Genomic DNA, 22,833 nt, shown 5'->3' on the forward strand with positions numbered 1-22,833 from the left:
CCTGGATCTACAGGACTAGTCCTGACCCTAGTGAGGGAAGCTGTGCTTACCTCCTGAGTGCATTTGTCAGCTCAGCAGTCAGTTCACTCTCACTGTATGGTCTCAGCTCAGCAAGTGTTAGTGGTGTTGCAGTGCCATCACTGCACTCCTGAGAAGGAGGAAAAGACACTTGATTAGAAATTACCAAACATCTTAATGAGAAAATTCTGAAAGCCTCTTAGTTCAGAGTACCTTTAAAATGAAGGTGAAATAGACAACACAATGGTACAGCAACACAGCAGTGTATCATCATACTAAGAAATGGACTAAACAGATAATTACTTCACAAATGCCTCTAAATATTTTTAAACCACCACAACCCATTGACTTACAGAATTCTGCTGCTGTGTACAAAACTGCCACTACCTTCCTTGTATTTTTTTTGACACAACACATGAAACAAAGAGGCACTGGGATCAAGAAATTCAGATGATTTATTGCCAGGAATAAGGAAGTAAGACTTCATGTCTTGGTTTTTGTTTTTAAACACATAATTGACATTTTCTGGGGATACACCACTAGAATAAGACAAAGTTTTCCAAGGTATTTATTTCTTAATGCAAATTATTACTGCAAATGCAGAAAACTGTTTATTCTGAATTATTTTGCATTAAGAGAAGAGTCATCATCCTCAAATTATTACAATCTGACTTGGAGAAAGAGATTGTCAATACAATGCTCTAAATGCTGCAAAGAAATGAGTGGTCATGTTTTCATATTTTGTGTTTCTGGGAGAATGGCATTTTGCTTAGACTCCCTTCCAGTGTTTCCAGTGAGTGGCAACAGGCAAAACACATGCTCAACCACAGAAAGTTGTATGTCTGCCAAGACTGGCCTTGTGGTAGTCCTCAAAACACCCTTATTTTAGCCTATGCTTAACACCAATTCTGCAAAGTCCTCAAGTCACAGCATGGAAAGAACCACCTCACAACTGGGGAAGAGAGAAAAGATCTGCATACAGACAAAATAAGAGCATGATTAACATGCTAAAGACTGCAATAGGGATGGGAAAGGTTTAATTAATCATGTTTACAACTTTGGAAATGTAGCTCGACTCCTGACCTTGCCCAGTTTGTCTCTGCTTCCACTGCTGGTTGAGCTGAGAGACCTCATTCTCTGCTCTTTTTGTTCTTCCACTTCAGACTTCAAGTGCTCAATATGGACAAGGTAGGCCTGCTCCTGGGCCTCTCGAGTGCTCAGCTTCAATTCCAAAGCCTTCTTCTCCTTCTCCAGCAGGTAAAGCTGTGCCTTGAGCTCTGCCATCTCTTCCTGTTGAAGAAACATTGTATTATTGCATGCTGCGTCATGGGACTAGGAAGATGAAGTTAAACAAGATTTTCATCCACTCTTATAGCCTAAGTGTTCTTTTAATTGAAAAAACTTTCAGCATCCAGATAACTTTTTATAATCACATTGCAGATTTGTCAAAGACCCGTATATCTTCAGTCTGAGTATGATGAGCCGTGCCACCCTTTTATAATCTTCAGGAATAAGCTCAGAAGCAAAATTAGAATTAGACTATCAGAGATCTGAGAGAATTGCCACAGCTGCTGAAATTTCTCTGGTTCTAATTTGTCCATCAGCAACTATTGTCTTAAAAGCAGAAGTGTATGACTTTGTCCCTAAAAGCAAGATTTCAGTTTCTTATTGATATGCAAGAATTAATCTCAGTGGAAGAGGTTTGAGAGACTAGGACCTATTCAGTACCTTGTAATACCAGCCTCTGTGGTAAAATGAGTTATGTCAGAAAGATCAACTGAGTTTGGCCCCATCAGATGTCCATTTATAATTTCCCTCCCCTAGGTGGCCAGAAGCCCAAGTACACACAACTTGAGTTTAACAGAAAAATGCACTAATTTATTTTCTTCCCTAAACACAATCCACAGCAGATGGACACTGGTACTTGACAGAAAAAAGCTCAATTCTGAGAGCTCCTTCTTGCATCTAACAGGGCTGTCACCTATTGTAAAACAATGTCTGTTGCCTAGGGACAGACCTCTGTTTTAACATCTGTCTGACAGTGGCTGGGCAGAAGTTTAAGAGCAGGGCATGAGTGCAATGACCCTTCTTTTAAGCACATGCTCCAAGACTCCTTTGAAAGGAATAACTCTTGGATTATTCCTGAACCAGAAGGCTCTTTGTGATTAACAATACTTCAGAAATGTTTCTTGTACAGAATGCCTAGTTATTTTCTGTACCCAGAAAAATCCAATATCCACAAAACCTTTGAGATAGTACTAATAAATAATTTACATTAGGTGCTTAAAACCATCACTAAACTAACAAAAGACGGCCAAAACAAAACAAACAAAAAACCTCAACCCAGACTCATGTTTCCACTGTTTAGCTTGCCTTGCCATAGGTCACTTAATGGGTGAATACTAAGTTCATGCAGACATTTTCTGTATTACATTTCTCTTGTTCACTGTGTAAACACCTCTGAAAGACAGAAGTTTCTTGTTGTGTGGCCAGTCTTGGAACAAGTCACTATTTATTAAAACAAACAAACAAACAAAAAAAACCAAAACAACAAAAAAACCCCTAAAACCCCAACCCTAATCACAAAAATAATACAGGCATCTTGCCTTATTGTTCAAAAATAATGCTGTTCATATTTTAGTCATTATTAACAAATGTGATACAAAACTAAATCTTTACATGTATTTAGAAAAAGTTTTTATGTTGAAGATTCCCGGAATCTAAGTTCCTACCAAAAATCTACTGTCTGGATTAAGAGTAAGCAGTGCACACAGGTGTATCACAGTTACAACCATCACTGGCTTATTCAGAACCATGCAAAAATAAAATCCATATCTTAAAAAACCTGAGGGATTTGGAAAGGTTTGTATGAGCTTTAATGTCATTGATTTATTCATCTGTGTGTTTGTGAACTGAAGGTTAGAAGCACAACCAGTTTCATTCAATGTGGTTTACATAAATTTAGTTGTTAGGCAAACTCACCCTTAATTGCCTCTGTCAACAGTAAAAAAAATGTGAACAATACTGATAAATAATGATGGGGAAATTTTATTACAGGAGTTGAACTGGATAGTCTGATATACTCAAGTGTATGCATTTAACTTCTTAAGTCTCTACTTCTAAAGCCATTAATCTACTTAGACTGCTTAGTGAAGGCTGAGAAGTAATTTGAACAGAGCATTTTGACACTTGTATGAATAAAAGATACTTTCGGCTGTCCATGTGGCATGGTCATGACAAGACCTTTCCTGGCTAGAGGATGAAGCTAGGCAAATTCAGTCCAGAAATAAGGGGCATTTATTTTCTAAAATAAAAAAGTGAATTTATCCACTACAGCAATGAATCTCTGGAACAGGTTTTTCTCATCATGCGAAAATTTTGACTTATTTTCATAATTTTAATGTATCCAAATTCAATAAAAATTTGACAATCAATGTTTAACTCCTTTGTTTATGAAGACAGTAAGATTAGATCATCATATATGAATTCAGCAGTTTGCATCCTGTCCCAGAAGACATATCATGCACTTCCTGTATGTTACTTTTCTCATGTCAAAACAATGTGACTTGGAAGCAAAGAAGCAAAAAACCCCCAAAAAACAGGGGAAAAGTTAAAAAGCTTGTGTCAGCCAGTGTCTTACAGAGGCTCACAGAGAAGGAACAGGAGGGAACAGAAAGGCTGATGGTGGCTAAAAATTCAAACTGCAGTTGAGGATTGTGGTATGGACCCAAGCCATTTTAGGAAAATTCAAGTAGCTCAGGTTTACTTAGAGAGTCAATATGCAGCAATTTTTTCCATGAAAATATGTTTTCTGAAGACTGCATCTAAATTTAATTGAAGTGACAGCGCCACCGTTGTACATTTACTATTTCCCTTTTTTTCCAGTTACAGGTTGCTGTGAAGCTCTTTTGCGGTTTAACACACCTGCATCTTCAGAGTGTGAGCACAAGTGGCATTCACTAAATGAAAGCCTGAAGGAGGAGGGAGGTAGCAAGTGCACCTCTTCTAGGGGACTGCACAAGACTTAATACAATCCATGCAAATTCACAAGCTTCAGGTATCAAATCCAGCAGTTGTTTTGGGACTAATTAATTTAATATTGAGGGATATTTTATACTTGCAGTCATACTGTAATCCTGACTTTGGGCAAAAACTTGAATGGAAAATAAAAAATTCTAATTCAAAATAATCAGAGATACCACAGAATTCTCAAAATCAAAATCTGTATTCTATTTGGTCACATAGGACTCTAATGTTGCAAGAAGTTTTTAAAGTCACAGAAAGTCATGACTCCAGGAAAACCACAGTAAACAAGGTGGGACATACCAGGCTTCAGAATTAAAACAAACATCACAGCAGATAAATGTCATGCTCTAGTTAACTGTATTTCACTATACAAATCTGTATGAGCATGAAGGGCTGTAACAACTGTGGACAATGGAATTCTTAACATTTTCCACCAAGAGACTGTAGTCTCAAAGCACATATGAGCAACATTATCAACACCTGTACACAAAAAAGGAAAAATTATCAGTGTAGAAAGCTGAGACTTCTTATCTAGATTAAGTCCTTTGAAATTCAGAAAGGCTGTAAACCAAGAATTATTTACACCCATCAGAAGTAATCTCCTTGCTAACTGGGGCATGACAACAACTGACCTCGAAGCAAGACTACTCAATGACAAACCCAAGACAGAATGTATTTGGAAACATGGTTAATTATTGCTTGAAGCAAAGAATTGAATTTTCTAGAAGTAATGGCAGACCACTAAGTCTTATGCTCTGGATCAGTAAAAAGTAATAATGAACAGGGCAGCATAGAAACAACCCTCAAACTGCCTTTCTAATTAATAATGAAGAACTATTGTTGTAAGGGTATTTCAAACTGATGAGGTGATCAGTTTTTACTGGAAATCAGAAATGGAAGGTGCCAAAAGATGTGGCAGAGATTCCAATGCAGAACCAAATTTTGGGAAAACAGCAGGAGATTTTAAGACCCAGCAACACAGGAAATCATTGAGTAGCTTGGTAGAGCTATATTGTCCTTGCTTAGAATGTAGAACAGAGAGGACAAATTAAAAATGCTAAACAATGAAGTCTTCTGCAGACCATCTGCTTCAAGTTAAATAAAATACTGTAGGGAAACTTTAATTCTCCATTTGTCTCAGAAGGAGGCAGATGCATATGCTGTGTAAGATACATGTTTTATATAATTGATGCAAAAAATATACTCAGAAAGCCGAAGTGATTCCTGACCTTAGGTTCAACTCTGGTCTAGCCTGACAAACAGATGAGGAGGTGAAATGCAGACCTGAGCAACAACCATGGAAGCTAATAGGTAACACATTTGACAAATCACAAATTTTCACAACTGAGTTTTCACAATGCTTCTTTCAGAAATGTAAGGTTTTCCTGCAGTTGTGAATTTCAGCGAAGTACAAGAAATTACAATGAGTAACAGTACTGTCAGTTTCTCCGTACTGCATAGGGCTGAAAATAACTTCACACACCTGTGCAAAATGTGTGTCTATTATGTATGCACTACACACAACCCAATCAAGAAGAAAATGTTCTCCCAGAGGCAATTCAAGCAGTGAAAACACTGCCAGGTCCAGCCAAATGGATGCTGTGTGTCAAAAACAAGTTAGATGACTGTTGTGGGGACAAAAGAATTACCAACACTCAAAAGGGTACCAGAAATTATGATATGCAACTGCTGGTGTTCCTGACAGTCAGGGAAGACTAGGCCACTACTCACAAGGGATACAGCTCCACAGTTTGCCCTTACTTTTAAATTAAAATAATTAGAAAAATTAATAAGTGAAAATTGAAAAATAGAGGTAAGAATGGCGTACATGGCGTACAAGAGATTTCAGGGAAGATCTGGATACAAAAAAGGAGTGTGATATCTGGAAAAAAAAAGAGTGATATCTGAAATACACATCTGATTATCTACCAACATCTTACAGTACAGCTTGCATGTTTTAGTTGTCGGGAATATATTGCTGTTGATCACAAAGTATTCAAACAAGTAACATAATTTTACATCTCCCAAGGTCTAGCAAGCAATCTTTTCTGAACTGCAAATAATGAATGCATTATTGCAAAACTGTGACTGTCATCATGGAAAAACAGCAGCGCCGAGAACATAGTTATCATCACCAGGCTACCACTTAGCCAGAAGCAGGACATCTGAACAAAAATCTCTGGCTTTAGAAACTCATGAAACTATTAGGATTTTCTGTCCCACTCAATACCATCACCTGACATTTCAGCAATTAGTTGGCTAAATTAGCGCTTGCTAAAATACAGAAATCAAACTGAATCAATTCTCAATGCAGACATACACTTGTATTGCCTTTGGTATGTTCCTATGTTTTAGTTCACCTCTCAAAATCAATATAGAAGACTGACTTAAAATAATGTAGGCTCTACACCTGGTCTGTAAAGATCAGCTTTTCTAGATCACATCTTAAGAGCTGGACATATAAACCAGGGTTTTCTCCAAAACCCTCTGTTAATGCAAGTCATTACACACCCTACCCTTTGTTCAGTCTCTGGACTGAGCTACAGATTGCACCACAGTGCCTAGAACAGCTCAGGACTTGTGACCAACTGCCAGAGAGCATTAGGGATGATATCTGATCATTCGTCCTTCCACAACAATATGAATTTATTCTGCTTCAGTTCACAAATAATCATGATGCATATTCTCAAGCTCATAAGTAATGAACTATCTCTTGGGAAGTGCTGAATCATGGTTTTTAGGTCATCCCTGAGCAATTCAGCTGTCATATCTCTCCAAATAGAGCATCTGGTTTGTCAAGAAGAGCACTCCAAGTATAGAAAAACAGATGAAGTCTTCCTAATTCAGAACACACATAGCTCATCACTGTTAATGCACTGCCTTCTGTCGCTTTTTGACTACTGGATTTTCAGTCCAGATTATGTGTTTCAACAAAGTTACCCTTTATTACCCAGTGACCACTATCAAAGCCTCCCACGTGTGACTGAGCATGTTTTGTGACACAGAGGCATTGCCAGCAGAGCAGCTCCCCTCTCGATTATGAATAAAATACCTTCATTGCCATGAGTTCCTGCATCAAGACTGCATTTTCCAGGTCCAGCCTCTGGTTGTCTCCACGTGGCTTAACATCATAACTAAGAGGATCAATGTGGATGCTTTCCAGCTCCAGCATTGTCAGTTTCACTGCTGCCCTGTCGTTTTTCAGCTGCTGGATGTAATCCTTCAGCCGCTGCTCATCTTCCTTTGTAAACTCCGTGTCACAACTGCTTGCAGTGGAGCTGGTAGTACTGGAAAGACAAAGAATGGTATTAGAAAAATATACATTTGAAACAAATTCCTAATTTTTACATCAAACATCCTCCCAATACTTCATCAACGTAACTGAATCTTAATTAAAAGCTCATAGAAAGGACACAGATGTAGCATGACTGGACGGACACTGCAATGTGAGGTGTGACAAATTCAGGATACAAATTAATTCTTTAAGCTGCACAATAAAATTGATTATATGACAACTTCTCTGCAAAGCCAGATATTTAACTGATGTCTAACAGCATTACTTTAGCTGAAATGGTTTCTTCTGAAAAAAAAAAAAAGGTGGATTTTTTTTATTCAAAAATGAAAAAAAAAAACTATTAAGACTTCTTAGCAATAACAACACAGCAAACTGCTCAGACACTGAGTCTTCTTTGAGAAGATGCATCTGCTAAGAAAAAAAGAATGAACCTAGACTTGATCCATCTCTGCTTATGACCATATCAGTTATCACCTCAGATATTTTAATGGATACTTTTAGGAATCAACCTAATGAAATATCCACTGGCAGATGCCAGGAGAACTATCACTTCATGTGAGGTGTACTCCTCAGCATTCCTTCAGGGATAGAGTGATTTAAAACTAACCAATGGAGTAGCAGGAATTCTAATAAAAAGTCATCATGAAAGATTTGGTGTATCTTCTGAACAAATAAGGGCCCATTACTCTGCCCCATAAGTGTTTACACAGAGATTGCAGAAAGGGGTAATAATGTCATTAGAGCAACGGGGGCTTGAGTGCTGCCTACCCACCTCTATGCATGCCAATGCTGCAGGGGGCCCAGACTTACACAGCTGTAGCATTCCAGGGCTGAATATAGTTGCAATAACACTAAAAGGAAAATAAAATGCTATGTTGTTTCTATAGCCTCACTCAAAGCTCCCTGCTGTCTCCTGAGGTCCTGCAATCAGCTGCCGGGTGAGGGATAAGTCATCCATTAACTGTGCCTGTCTGGAATGCTAGATGATCTCAGTTATCAGCAGGGGAATAAATCACTTTCTGTATCAAATTGCACTGCTGTCCAACATTTTTGTAATAAGAAGAAAGTCCCACCCGCTAGATGGTGTGAGAGCCAGGATGATGTCCTAAAATATTATGCATGTGCAAAGGGAAAGCCTATCAAGACAGGATTGATTTTTCTCTTTCCTTTGGTTCTACTTCAGCTAAAGCTACATTGTGCTTTTAAAGTGCTTCATATAATTGCCCATCTTTCCACAAATTCCAAGGACAGCCTTGGAAAAGATAGAGAATCAGCAGGATTTTCTCAAAATCCTTCCCCCTCATGGAATATCGTATTACAGCTCTTTACTACAGTTCTACGTTTATTTCACATTATTCCCTCCTTTTCTGAGGGATAAGAGGTGCCTGCTATAGTTGACACAACTGTAAATTGGTCTTTGCTTTTGTTTTCATCCATTTCCTTCTGCAGCGGAGCTTAGGAGCACTCAGTACCCATATGCATAGAAATCCTTTCAGGCTGAAACAAATTTTTGTTCAGACTATTTCTTGATTAGAAAATCATGAAACACTTACTAAAGCCTGTTTTACTGAACCTAAAGGTATCTTGCTGAATTAGATATTTATATAAAAAGAATGAGGATAGACAATGTGGAAAGTACTTTATTCTGTACTGAAGTCATGTTGTAAGTTTCGTCCTCAGCACCCAAAGACTGCAATTGCAGAGCTTTTCTGGATTAAATGTAAAACAGCTGTTGTTGGAGGAAAGATAGCTTTAAAAGTCTTGGGGCACGAAGACCTCATCTCAGTTTTTGCTTGAAAAGGAAAGAAAACCCAGCCTTCCTGCTGCAAATGAAACCTGAGCAAAAAAATGTTAAAAGTTTATTGTTATGTTGAGCTGGACCTCATACTCCATGCATATTCACAGATTTTGGCCCTTGAAGACCCACAGCTATGCATATATATGTTAGGGGAATGGAACCCAAAATGAGGAAGGCAGTCTGGGCTGCTGCCAGTGATACTCAGCCTGCTTTTACTTCAGTCCTGGCTGCCTGCCTGCCTGTCTGCAGCTGAGTTGGCTCCTCTGGTGAATTGCTAGCAAGCTCCTCTTCTTCTTCAAGGTTTTTTTTTTAAGTTGGAGGGAGCTCAGTAACGAACTTGTGTCTCAGCCAGCACACAAGAGGACAAGAACCTTCAGCCTCCCACTGCATTTAGCAGCATATCCCCACCCAAAAGACTGGAAGCAGCTGGGGTAGAAGGGACAGAAACAGCACTGCAGTGTTTTCGATCTCCCCAGCAACTCTGCCAGGGTGTGCTGCCCCAAAAACCCCAACAAACAGCTCTCCATAGACACAGTGCTGGTCCACTACTGCTCTCTTCAAGGGATGACAACTGGTCAGCACTTCATCCTGAATTTCTGATACTGCCTTCCCTTCTGAACAGCAATCAAGACAAAGGAAAACATTTACAGTATAATGCATCCATCCAAAAACCACAGGAAACTGTTGCAAAAGATGTGCAGTTTCTTATTTCTCAAGTGTTTAGGTAAGCACAGGGAAAGGATCACAGTTTCATCACAGCTGGAGAGAATACATCAGTCTGCCCATTCTCACGGATGCTGTATGAGAACAAGAAATATTCTTCACACTTGTTTCATTCCTTGAGTCTTTTATGATGATGTAATGCCTAGGTGATGTAAAATTAATTTTCATACACAATTTTTGGAAAATGTATGGGCTGGTACAGTGTAATGTCAATGTTATTTGCTAGCATGCATGTGTGTGTGTAACATGCAGTGGATGGACATAGAAGAGGTTTTCAGCAGTGCTTCTCTGTGAGTAGTTTCTGCACGCTACAAAAATGTATCCATAAAACCCTAAACGAGCATTATTTTATCTGTTAAAAATCAAGTAAATAAATTAATATAACTGAAATTAAGTAATGGTGTGGATAATACAGTAGAACTGAGATTAACATTGTCAGAACTGAATCTATAAACTTGCTTAATACCTGCACAGAACCTAAAGCTTTAAAGAATGCAGTTGCTCCACTGTGCACATAGTCCAAGCACCTTCTTTCTAGCTGAACATTGTGGTTTGAGATCTGGGACAGCACAATGCCAGCTTCTCTTCCTCAGAAACTGAAAAATACCCCAATTAGGCACAGGACAAACAACAGCTAATACCAGAGCCTTTGGTAAACTGCCCTGCTTCCTTCTGAGACTGCTTCAGTCCAGCAACAAAGTGTTACACAGATAACACTGAAATACCTATTTAGACACTTCCAAATAACTTATTTGCATGCCTCAGCCAAGATAGTCTTGTCTGTCACCAAGTTATCTGAAACCTGAGATGGTTCTGATGAGAGATCTACTCCTACCGTTGACCAAGTTCAGATATTTTGTGACACTGCATAATACTGAAAAGAATTGCTTTTCCACATAAGGAACCCGATCTGTCCTCCCATGAACCCAGAGGTAAGGTTGGGCTTACTAGCAAAGCCTGGAATAAAATACACCATTTTCTGACAGTGTTACAACTGGGCTTCTTCCCTTTTGTTTCCTTCCAAAGGTGCAGTAAGTCAAACATTGTTGGCAGTGTATGTTCTATACTTAGCTTCTGTCCATTTAAAATAATTATGATTTCCAACTATATTGCAAACTGATTTATATTTTCAAGAACTGAATTGGCAACATTATTGTGGTGCTGCTGCCAGTCAAATGAATTTAGATGCTCTTTCATTGCTTTTCATTTATTTTCATTTCAGTTGCTGCCTTTTAAAGTCTTTAACCACTCATCACTAGTGGCTCACCAAGCACTTACTCTCAGTAACATGTTCAGTGATTTGATTCAGAATCTCATCTGAAATTTCAAAGCCCAAGATGGGTCAACAATTCCACTGTAAATCCATATTCTACAGGATTTCAAACAACAGGGAGAATTAGTTATTTGTCACAAGTCTCAACAAAGGATAGTTCTCATCATCCTACTGCCACTTTATTAATTTAGTTTCAAAGGGAAAAGGCAGCAATACATATCTGCAATTAAACGCCTTCAACAGTGAAACATCAAAAGCAAGAAAAATCTGTTTTGCAGATTCAAAGGAGGTTTTAATTGAACACTGTAAAATTATTTTTGCAATGGTCCCCAGGTGGGCAGTGGTTCACACAGCACTCACTAGAGGTGAGAGGAATGACCTTGAATTGTGCCAGAAGAGTTTCAGGTTAGATACTAGAAAAAAAATTTTACTGACAGAATCTTCAGACATTGGAATAAACTGCCCAGAGAGGCAGTGGAGTCGCCATCCCTGGAAGTGTTCAAGAGGTATTTGGATGTGGCACTTGGGAATAAGGTTTAGGGATGGTTATGGTGGTGCTGGGGTAATGGTTGGACTGGATGACCTTGAAGATATCTTCCAAACTTGATTTCTGTGGTTCTGTGATATATAAAAGTACATGCCTTTGGAACCAAGACCGGTATTTCATCAATATGGTAGCACAATGTTTGTGGCTGTAAGCTGAAGAGGGGATTCCTCTCTTTTGAGACAGGGTAGCAAAAATCTGAAAACACCTCTAACCATGTGTCACGTGAATGTAACAGAAGAAAAAAAGAGAAGATTTACATTTTCTGGAGAAGCTGAAGTTTCAAAAATGTCTTCATTGATACGTATGCTTAGGCAAAGATAAACTACTTTGGACATGGGGGAGGGGAAAGGGACAACAATTTTTAAGTAATAATCAGATCAGGGTTCCGATGTCACAAATTCCTGTCTTGCTATGTGCTCTCTGGGTGAGTGACATCAGCTTTTATCTCCTATATTCCACTTATATAAAAAGAAATTGTAGAAGTTACCTCATTCAGCACAATATCTTGCTCTACACCAGAAAAAAATACCATAATGATAATGGTGATTCAAGATAAAACATTTCTTTAATATTAAAACACTAAATTTGCATTTTCATATTCATGACATAGCTTATCCTGATGACATTTTAAATTCTATGCCACTTTAAACATACTCTGCTGAAACTTCATCTTCTGAACCAACATCATACATGGACACATACACAGAGGTCCAGCTGACCACCACTGAACACAGACACAAACACAGACTCTTATCCTCCCAAAAATTCTGTTAAAGCAAGCAAGAGCTATAGAGATTATGTTCCTACCAAACACTTTCAGTGCAAGTCTAGGAAAGCAAATACAGGAACAATCCCCCTCCCCGCCAGTTCTTCCCTGTCAATACTGGAAACTGCCTGAACTGTTTCCAAGGAAAAAAAAAATCACTATACCCTGACTACATGCCACTATCTCACAAGGAACAAAAACACTGAGGTAGTTCTGAAAAACTGAAAATGACTCTTTCAAACAATAGAATGGGAAACAAGCTTGGCTTAGGTACAGGTGTTACTATAGGTAGACACAGACAACATGTTTGCATACAGGTGTAGATATGGCCTAAGACACAGCAAGCCAAGTCTTTGAAACAGCTTCACGTAATTTCTTTCTAGCCTGGTTTAAATGCTTTGGTAGAAAGTGGGACAAGTGTGCTACTAGCACAGATGCTGCCACAATCATTTCTATGTAAAGACACAGCTTCAGTGTACTGAGAGTGCACCAGAAAACTTCTCTGGATAAAACATTAAAATTCACCTCACATTAGGACCCTGTTCCCTCAGATTACCTTTTTGCTCCCTTTTTAGCTATTCCACACCAGTCATATGGCAGGAAATAAGATCCTTTGGAGGAGGCATCAGCAAGAAGAGGAAATGATACAGTACCAAAATAAACTTCTGAAGTGTCAAAAAAATGACAGCATTTGAATAAAGAACTGGCTAGAAAACTGAATTAAAATGAAGGTTTAGAGCAAATCTGAGAAACAAAAATAACTTTTAAAGAGAAAAATGCTCATCTATATTTATCCAGGACACTTGCCAAATTTGTATCCATGCACAAGCACACATATTTACTGCAGAGTACAATTATACCAGAGGCAGGCAAAAACTCAAAATGAAGCTCCTGGCAGATATATTTGAACTGGAGCACTTCTGCAATAATAGCTCATCTATGTTTTATTATTTTATAAGTCTTCAGAAAAACTGCAGTATCCAGCCCTTCCTGGAAGAATCCAATCTATTCCACACCATGAGTGAAAAGAACAGGATAAAAAGGAATAATTTGGATGGGTGCAAAGTGTAAGGAAGGAAAAGGGAGAGGAAATGGTTTAAAAGTGATGGCTAGATTTGCAACATTTAGAAAATAATTCTTGAGAACTCCAGTGAAAGCCTGTTTCAGATCTCTGGTTCTCTGCACATCCATGCTATCTGCATACAATAGATATGAGTAACAAGAACATGATTTGAGTTCCAATAAAACAGTAGGAAAGTCACTGTAGTAAAACAAACATAATGGTTTTGCCCTTCATAAGGAAGATCAAAGTTCTAAGTAACCCATTTGCAACAAATTTACACAAAACTCTTGTTGGCTGGAGTTCCTCAAAGTCCAAAGACAATCAGACCACTGAGGCATGGCAACTTACAAATCAAAGCACAGAAGCCAAAGGACTGAGGTGAAGGAAGGTAGCTCACCAAATACAATAGAACATAACTTTTTGTCTGGAATCAAAGATTAGGAGATTAGGAGAGCAGAAGAGTTGCAGCTACCTGGTGTGGCTGTTGGAGGATAGGCTTTCCCAGGGCTGCACACTACAGCCTGTGACTGCATAGGCTCCCCCACAGCTCCCATCCAACTTCATCAGCAAGGCTTTTGCTGCATTCTCAGCTGTCTTCCGGCAGTCGTGAGCCCTCTTAAGCATTTGTGTGATGTTTTCATCACCATTCTGGTCCCCTGTTTTCAAGAAAACAATGTTTCAGTCAGGAATTAAGGCAAGAGATCCTTCTACTTGCTCTCAGTTTATACCAAGACAATGACAATAAATTACCAATCTATGAACTAAAAGCAACTTCACTTCTTTGTGAGCATCAGTGATTAACTGGGACACTGGCCTGAATTACCCTGCTCCTCATCACAAGCTCCAGGTACTTATGGCTCCAGGCAACATGTCTTAAGTGATGCAGAATTTTAGCTTGTCTATTTGTAATGGGTGTGCATTCTGCATTAGCATTAGGTTTGGATGCTCTAATTATGAACCCACTGGAAAAGCCTCAGCCTCATTTACAACTCTTACTCCAGTCAGTGCAGTGTGGTTTCACAGAGTAGTCATCTCCACAGCTTCTCCAAGGCACCTTGATCTCAAGCCTGATGGTTTTCCAGAACACCTTCTTACAGGCTGCCTGGCCAGACAGAAGAATCGCTCTGCTGCTCAGAAGCACCCTCTCACATTTTACAGTCATGCATACTAAGCCAAAAGAAAACTAGCCCTGGTTAAGTTGCTATAATTTTTAGTGGTTATACAGCACCCATGTAGCTGGTAAACTTCAGGAGAAGCAGAACTGAAACCACCACTGTCACTACTCCTACAGTCTTCCAGCTGCACTGCAGTCAAGTAACTAAATTAAGACATGTTACTGGCTACACAGAAAATCTACAAATGTATTTGTAGATTAAGCTACAATATATTTGTACTTTAGCAAAACCCAACAGCTTGCTCATGTGTTAGATTTTCATGTAATCCTTGTTCAAGTCAATTACCTATACTGCACACTTGTTGAGTGAAGGGTATGCACTAGAAATAACATTGATGAGGAAGAAAGGATGCTCTGTTAGGAGAAGCTGGATATGCTCATCTTTAAGTGATGTAACTCCCATGGATTTTCTGCTCACAGATGTTGATATAAAGCTTCACTGATCTTCAAACCAAAAATCTGTTATTTTATCTAGGTGTGTTCATCAAATTTCATAATGAAGTAAAGTTACATAAAACATACACAACTTCCTCCACGCTGTGCTGTGTAATGGGAAATTTGCACTACTTCTCAGGGCTGTAACCGATAATTAAGAGCTGTAGACAGATACCTACATAAAAATTTAACTACAGTCTCTTCCATAAAATGCACGTCAGATGAAATCCTACTCAAACCCAAAGCATTTCTTCCTTATTAGATTTCTTTCTACCACCTACATGATTAGAAAATCCTAGCCTAAATTCACTTTTGCTACTCACTGATCTCTGCCAGCTGGGACAAGTTCCCTAGCATATTGTAGGAGGGAACAGCAGAGGTTGGAGAAAGGTAGAAGAAAATCTCAGACATCCCCTCTACTGAGAAGCCAGAGCTCTTAACACACCAGCTATGCATCAGCACAGTATGAACAGTTATTCTCCCTCTGAATGCTTCTTTCTCCTTGAAGATTACTATGACTGCCTTCTCCTATCAATTAAAGGAATGGAACTATTAACACTGGAATTTCATTGTGCAATCACCTCTTTCTATCAGAAGAATGGAGCCAGCAGCAATGCCAAGCTCCAAATTTCTGAACTGTACTGTACCTATGATAGTGGCTTGTTCCATTATTTAGTAGGCAGCATATTAAAAAACAACACCTAGCCACAGGATTAACTAAGCACAGAACATACAGGCTAAACAGAAGATAGAATGTTTTAAAATTCCACAACAAAGGTAAAACAGGGTGAAAAACTACAGCCTTAAAAACAATTTTTATTCATACTCAATGCTACACTTGTATTATTTTAATCTCAGTTTTTCACAGATTAGACTGTTTCTGGGGAGTCAATCTTAGTGAATCTGGACTTGCAACTACCACAGCTGCACAGGCCTAAGCCACTGTGCTCACTGGTATTGTGCAGCTACACGCCTACAACAATCTCACCCCTGCCAGAAGAGGCATCTCCTTGTGAAACCAACACAGGTGAATTAAAATTGCTCTCTTGCATTTTACCTCTATTTTTGGGGCGTATAAAATCATTTAAATAGTTAAAACCAAGAAATTACTGGAGCACATTCTTAACTAATGGGTGATGATATGATTCACCATTACAACCAATGTTAGATGACATGCCAGAACAACACTTAAATTAAGTGATACATTGACATCTTACCAACAGAACCAACACCTGCAGCTCTGAATTGTCCAAGAATGAGACTCTGCTCACTTTCTGCCAATGCTAACAGCAGCTCATATGCTTCTTTGCACTGTTCACTGAGAGGGAAAACAAAAACCACAAAAAATGTTAACTGCAATTTTAAAGAAGGACAATACCTGCAATAGCAACAACGAAAAAAGAGCTGTCTGATTAACTGCATGATTCTATACTACTTGTCTAGCAGCAGGGTTATTAAAGAATATGATACACATAGCTTCTATCACAAACATTCAGCAGTCTCCCATTCTTGTACCAGTGACAGGCTGGCCTCAAGTAATGTAACAAGTCAAAAGACAAGAGACTGACCCAAAATAAAGGAAGCTCCAGAAGCATGTTTTAAACAGGTGGCAATAGAAACAGCGGTCAAGATGATCCCTTTGACAAATTTTTCCCAGAGTGTCTTAATATACAACATACAGTATACTATACTCTACAATATAATTATACTACACAGTGCTCTAAGTAGAAAAGAGGCAAGAAAAATACTTCTTGTTCTGTCCTGACTGTAAGATGTTCCTCCTTAGGACAGAAGAGCTTCCAATTATATTTATGAGTCATACAATCCCTGTTGAATTTTAATGTTTTTAAAAATACATACTAATACACTATTATAAATTTACAGTTCATTGCAATTTGCTCAAGGCTGATAGTAAAAGAATACATTCTTTAAAAGGCACATGGTTTGTTCCAAGACCAAATCTGCCTTTCCAAAATTAGTTGCAGTTGAAGGTGTTAAGTGACACCATATTTTTGTGAACAGTTTCATGAAAATTTACATACTTACTACCAAATACCAAGCCATTAATCCACAATTCCAACTGATGTGATACAAAGTAATTCTGAGTTATGTGGAGTTTAACAATCTCTGCTCCACTGGTCTTGGGAAAGTACAGAGAACCTGTATCTTAAGGTTGGATTCAGCAACACAGCCTCAGCCTACACACAACCCCTAGTTCAAATACTAATTCAGTATTTAAGAATGAAGAGATAAAACCTCTACATTCCTGTAAGATGCTGGTCAACAACAGTTGAAATACCCTGTAAGAATAACTTCAGTTGGGTAGTTTTGTCAGGCAGTTTAACCAAAGGGGTGTCTTTTTAGGGAGGAAACAAAAAATAAACACTATTACTATGGCACACCATCAACTTCACTCTTAAACACTTCTACCAAGTCTCCCCCAGCTCTCTCTTCCTGGCTGAGCCCCTTGTGTAGGTACATACCTGTACTGCAGTGCCAGCCTGAGGGCCGTGGCATTGGACTCGTACTTGCCCACAAGCATGCTCATCCTCTCTGCATTGCTCTTGCACTCCTCCAGTGTTATTGTCAGCAAGTCGTTCTGGGATTTCAAGTGTTCAATACGGCTGCAAAAAACCAAGTAATTTGCAACCTTCAAGCTTAACTTGCAGTCACTGTCCTGAAAATTCTAGGACAGTCACACTTCAAAACAACAAAAATTTCATAGTTTACAAAAGTGTTTTTTTAATGAAGATGGCAAAATCCATCAGTTCTGCATATCCTATCACAAGGCAAGAGGATAGAAATTTCTCTTAAGTCATCCTCTTCTCCTCCCCATAAAACTTAGTCATAACCCTGTGCAGCAGTAGCAAGCAGAAAGCTGTATCCTGGTTTTGCAGCCACAAGTCTGCATAGGACAGTTTCATATTAACCTTTTGCTCAATTTTTCTGCCTTCATTCCTCACTTTCTGCTGCCACATTAGCAACTTGTTTTAAATGGCATATTCATTAGTGTGATTATGGGTGTGTGCAGGGATCATGCAGTTGCATAAATGCCTTCTTTCTTCTGAAAATCCAGAGTAACCATTCCACCTGAATTCATGTTTGGGTTGTGATTAGAGAGGCAACTTCCAAACTACAAATGAGGTTTCAGTGAGGCAATTTAACCTCCAAATGTTCTGGCAAAAGTAGAATAGAAGCTTAACTGTAATACCCTCCCACAAGGAAGTTAACTTTGAACATGAAAATGAAGATTCAGAGTATCAGTACTACTGTTTATTCTCCCTGCTGAACCACACATCAATATACTTTACCTAACTGTAAAAATTTGATATATGCCAAAACTAAAAAGAGACAAACAATTTAAAACCTTGCACAGGTAGTTAGTTAAGAAATCCATGCCATCCAGGACTCTGAAATCACTAACTTCTTGACAAAGAAGACTGAGAAGGGCTAGTATATATGTTTGTCAGAACAAAGCCCTGACCTTTCTAAATGCTAAAACTGCCACTTTCCATATCTTGACATCTTCTATAATGATACATGTTGTCAAAGCGTAATTGTGCAGTGTCCAGAAAAAAAGAAAAAAAGAAAACAAGAATAAAGTTTTGCAGCAGTACAAAAACACCAGCTATAAATAAAAATAGATATTGTACTCATCAGACTAAATCTGAGCCTAGCTAGCTGTGGGGAAGACAGAATTTGGATAGAGACATGCTGAGACACAATTCTCATACTCCTGATCCAGTTTTGATTTTATGTGCCAAAAAAGACATGAAATACTGGTTTTTATAGAGCTTGCTAAAGGATAACACCAGCAGTGTTTCAACTGCAACCAGAAAGCTGTAATCTCTCTTCTGCAGACAGAAACCTATTTGCTACACCACCAAGTATCAGTACCTGTATTGAGACAGTTAAATGTTATTATTCTGTTTCTTCAGGACAAAACAAAGCAAGCTAATTTCAGAATGATGCAGACTAAGTTATGGGAGTCCTTATTTCAAGGAGCAATGTGTCTTATGACAAAAGATGCCATGACTACTTGGCCAGCCACAGAAAGGGACACTCCAGAGTGCACATAGGGGAAGGGGCTGTGTTGATTTAATAATGCACAAACAAACTTATAGCAGTAGAAAGAATCCTTAGCACACGATTCAATCTCCTCTTCAGCAAGCACATTCCATGCTTATCTGCAGCTGCCACAGCTGAGCTGGAATTAAACTAAGAAATTTTCAAAAAGGGTAAAAAAAGCAGTCAACTCTAATGAAGCTAACAGAAGACAACATGTGTAAGTACATCTAAATTTTTAGCTCACCTATTTAATCTCTCCGTCTCCACTTCAAACTCTCGGATTTTGCTTTCAGATATAGCAGATCCATGTGAATAGAGAGTCTGGAAGATTTCCTGGATGTTTGAGCAGTCTTGGAGGGAATGTGCCAAGTGTTCAGCCACTGTACTAGAGACCTGCATGGGGCAGTTAATAGATCATTGTGAAGAGATATCCACTGGATTTCTCCCAGATACTTTCTGCATTAAGAATTGCATTTGATTGCATGCATTCACTTCAATGCATTCATTATTCAGTTTTTGTTATGAGCTTTACACTGAATAGAACATTTACAAGATTCCACTTTTAGAAGCCATTTTGTTTCTAAAATTCTACTAACCAAGGGGAAAGGCCACTACTTCATTATACATTTAAAAAGTCTACTATGCAAGTTATTTATGTTATTGAGAGCTTAGCAAAGGATTAGAGCCAAGTTCTTCAGTAAAAGAAATATTAACACACAGTAACAACAGTGTTATTGATTTACATTGGCATTTCAAAAGCAGAATCCAGTTTGCTGTTGGTTGAAAGCTGTGAAATGAAACTGGAGAGTCTTTCTGAAGAATATTTTGGTGGAACTGACTTGAAAATTTTCCTCTTGAAGTCACTCATGAGAATGACTTCTATCCACTGGTTTTGGGAAAATGAGATCTTAATACTGGATGAAATATTCTTTGTTGAAATATTTTTGCTCAAGCTAGCTTTTAAAGTATTTTGAGATTGTAAACATATTAATTTTATTAAAAAAACAATGCTTTTATTGGAACATGGATCATGCAAGCACACAGTTCTTAGTCCTTACCCCTATGCTGCTGATTTCTGATCCTAAGACAGGTCTATCAGATGATGAAGACTCTGATCTTGTCTTTGACAACTTCACTCTTTCAGCAATCTGTAAGTCAGAATGCTGCACAAGTTACACAGCAGCCCATACCCCATAAAGATCACACAAACCCCATCTGTTCTCTAGTTATACTTGCAAAGCTGAAGCAAACTACTAGAGAACTGAGTCCTGCATTATGACTGAGAGAACTACAATAAATAATGTTTAATCCCTTTCCACAGCTCATGCTCACAGACCTGTTCAGGACTCCCCTAAACGTCTCCAGCTAATTCCATGTTTGCACAGCACAAAATGAAGCCTGCTTTTCCCAGGTCATGAGAAGGGTTACAGGAACACAAACCCGACCTTGGCGATGGGAATGTCGTTGCTGCTGCTGCTGGTGCTCAGCTCTCCCGTGCTGGGGTTGACGGGGCGGTTGGCAGGAGTCAGGCGGCTCGGGCTGGACGGGCCCGTGGCCTGCACACTCTGCAAACGAGTCTGCAGCTCCCGAACCTGCAGTAGAACACAACATTCTGATTTTTCTACTTTTATGGTTTAAATAGTCTGGAGATTTTCTCATTCTCTAGCCCAATCTAATTGCTTCTGGCTCCATCACAGAAGTTCAGTTTTGTACTCTGGTGGCTGTGAAGTTTTCACGTGGGGAGCAGATGAGTGGAGGTTATTTAAAAATCCCACTCCTATCAGATTTTTAAACTATGTAGAATGTGGAAATATGCAGAATACTGTAGAATAAGTACTCAAAGTTTCAGCTGTACTATAGGTGTAAAAATAATTCTCTCTGGGGTAAAGCTAAAGCTCCAGCGTAAGATGATGATGGCTAAACAAATCAAATTACAATCCTCCTGTTAATGGAAAACTCCAGTGCTGAAAAAACTCTTGACATAAATAAATCACATGACGACTTGGTCATATTTAAAGGTTAAAGAAATTCAAACATTAATCATGCTTTTAAATTGGAGTCAACTAAAACTACCATTTAGTAAGTAATATCCAAACAAAAAAAAAATACCAGCAAAGTATTCAACCAACAGTCTGCAAAAGCTCTCTGTAAATGTACGCTGCAAACACTGCATGGTCCTCATATAACATCAGATACTTTTAGAACTGATGTCAAAAGATATTCAGTTTAAAGGTTAAAAAACCAAAAAAGAAAGGTCTGCAGGAGCCAAACTATAGCTATGCTAAAGATTATGGTGTTTATCTTTGGAATAATTCTTAACAGACAACGAATAAATGATCTGCTTAAGCAACGGTTATGGCAGAAGGTAAAGAGTCAGAGCTCACTTTTCCCACAGATCTCAGACAGAATGTGAGATGGGAGAAGGTGAAGGAAACCATCTAAAAAGGAAATTCCCCTGAATGCAGTTGTCCTTAAATACAATGGTTTCTACACAATTTTGTTGGAAAAGTCCCTCTACAAAACTGAACTTGTGAAATTTTATCAGAAGTCCAGTCAAGTTCAGTCCACTTGATATCTTCCCTTGTATGTAGCATGACATGCAACTGTGATTCCTACTGTCTAAAGAAAGTTATGATTTTATACTAAAATACATCTATATAAAGACTAAGCAAGCTGAAGTCCTTTAGTCAAAAAAAAACAAAATTAAAGTTGCATCACAGCTTAGACTTTCTTAGGTGTAGGTGCATCTGGACAGTGTTTATTAATCTCTGCTTGAAGCAGCAGCAGTGGTCATGTTCTCTGCACAACAGATGCTTCAACCTACTGCAGAGAGGAAAGAGTTCAAGGCAGAATGCTCTCCAGTCACCAAAGCAGTATTTTATGCCTCCTACAACCCTCTACAGCCTGCTTCTATTTCCTGAACAGTATCCCTGCCTCTCCCTCTGTTGCATGCAAACTGAAGGACAGACTATCTGCACATTTAGTGTCAAAAGAATTTTTAGGTATTCACAAATTAAAAAAAAAAAAAAAAAAAAAAAAAGTCTGTGTATTTTACATAATGTGGTATTTTTAAAAAGCCATAAGTAGCAACAATAATAACATATAAAGTCACACTGCACTTCTAAGTTCCCTGTTCAGTTGTGAAGGAGTGTTAGACCTTGAACAAAATAATTCCAAACAACCAAAGTACACAAAACCTCAAATCAAATCCCCCAGTATTAAAAGTAACTTACTGAAAAATGGATAATGGGTGCTTGACCCAGAATTACGTATCATAAATGCAATTATCTCATTAAGTTAACTGAGCAAAATGTACGGACATGCATAGCAAGAATCTTCACATGTTTGCAGCTGAGGCCTCCTTTGTTCATACAGACATATTTAGGTTCAACATGGGTACAGCTGCACTAATACAAACCTGAAGGACAAAAGTGCTCTACTGCTGCAAACCAATAATTTCAGCCTGTTGATATGCATAAACCTGAAATAAACCACGCATGCATATTTTTGCTTGCAGATGTGAAATGTCAGTACAGACAGGACTTGTACTGTGGCATTGACACTGAGGAAAAAAAAAGCAACCCCAAAACTTCATTAAGTCAAAATTGCCATTTATTACTATTTCTTTCAACCCAGGCTGTACCAAA

General features: G+C 38.5%; 1 protein-coding gene across 2 annotated transcripts in view; it reads right to left on the reverse strand.

The window, feature by feature from the left end:
* Positions 1 to 22,833, reverse strand: part of MCC (MCC regulator of Wnt signaling pathway) — a 181,062-nt gene that overhangs the window by 14,472 nt on the left and 143,757 nt on the right. For both annotated transcript variants that reach the window (XM_021524798.2, XM_021524800.2), the window contains 9 exons: positions 20,632 to 20,778; positions 20,245 to 20,334; positions 19,431 to 19,579; positions 17,602 to 17,742; positions 16,336 to 16,436; positions 13,982 to 14,165; positions 7,097 to 7,331; positions 1,102 to 1,308; positions 51 to 148 (listed from right to left, as the gene is read on the reverse strand). In XM_021524798.2, coding sequence (XP_021380473.2) covers positions 51 to 148; positions 1,102 to 1,308; positions 7,097 to 7,331; positions 13,982 to 14,165; positions 16,336 to 16,436; positions 17,602 to 17,742; positions 19,431 to 19,579; positions 20,245 to 20,334; positions 20,632 to 20,778 — 1,352 coding nt within the window. The remainder of the gene's footprint in view (positions 1 to 50; positions 149 to 1,101; positions 1,309 to 7,096; positions 7,332 to 13,981; positions 14,166 to 16,335; positions 16,437 to 17,601; positions 17,743 to 19,430; positions 19,580 to 20,244; positions 20,335 to 20,631; positions 20,779 to 22,833) is intronic.

Source organism: Lonchura striata, chromosome Z (assembly GCF_046129695.1).
Source record: "Lonchura striata isolate bLonStr1 chromosome Z, bLonStr1.mat, whole genome shotgun sequence".
NCBI classification, from domain to species: domain Eukaryota; kingdom Metazoa; phylum Chordata; class Aves; order Passeriformes; family Estrildidae; genus Lonchura; species Lonchura striata.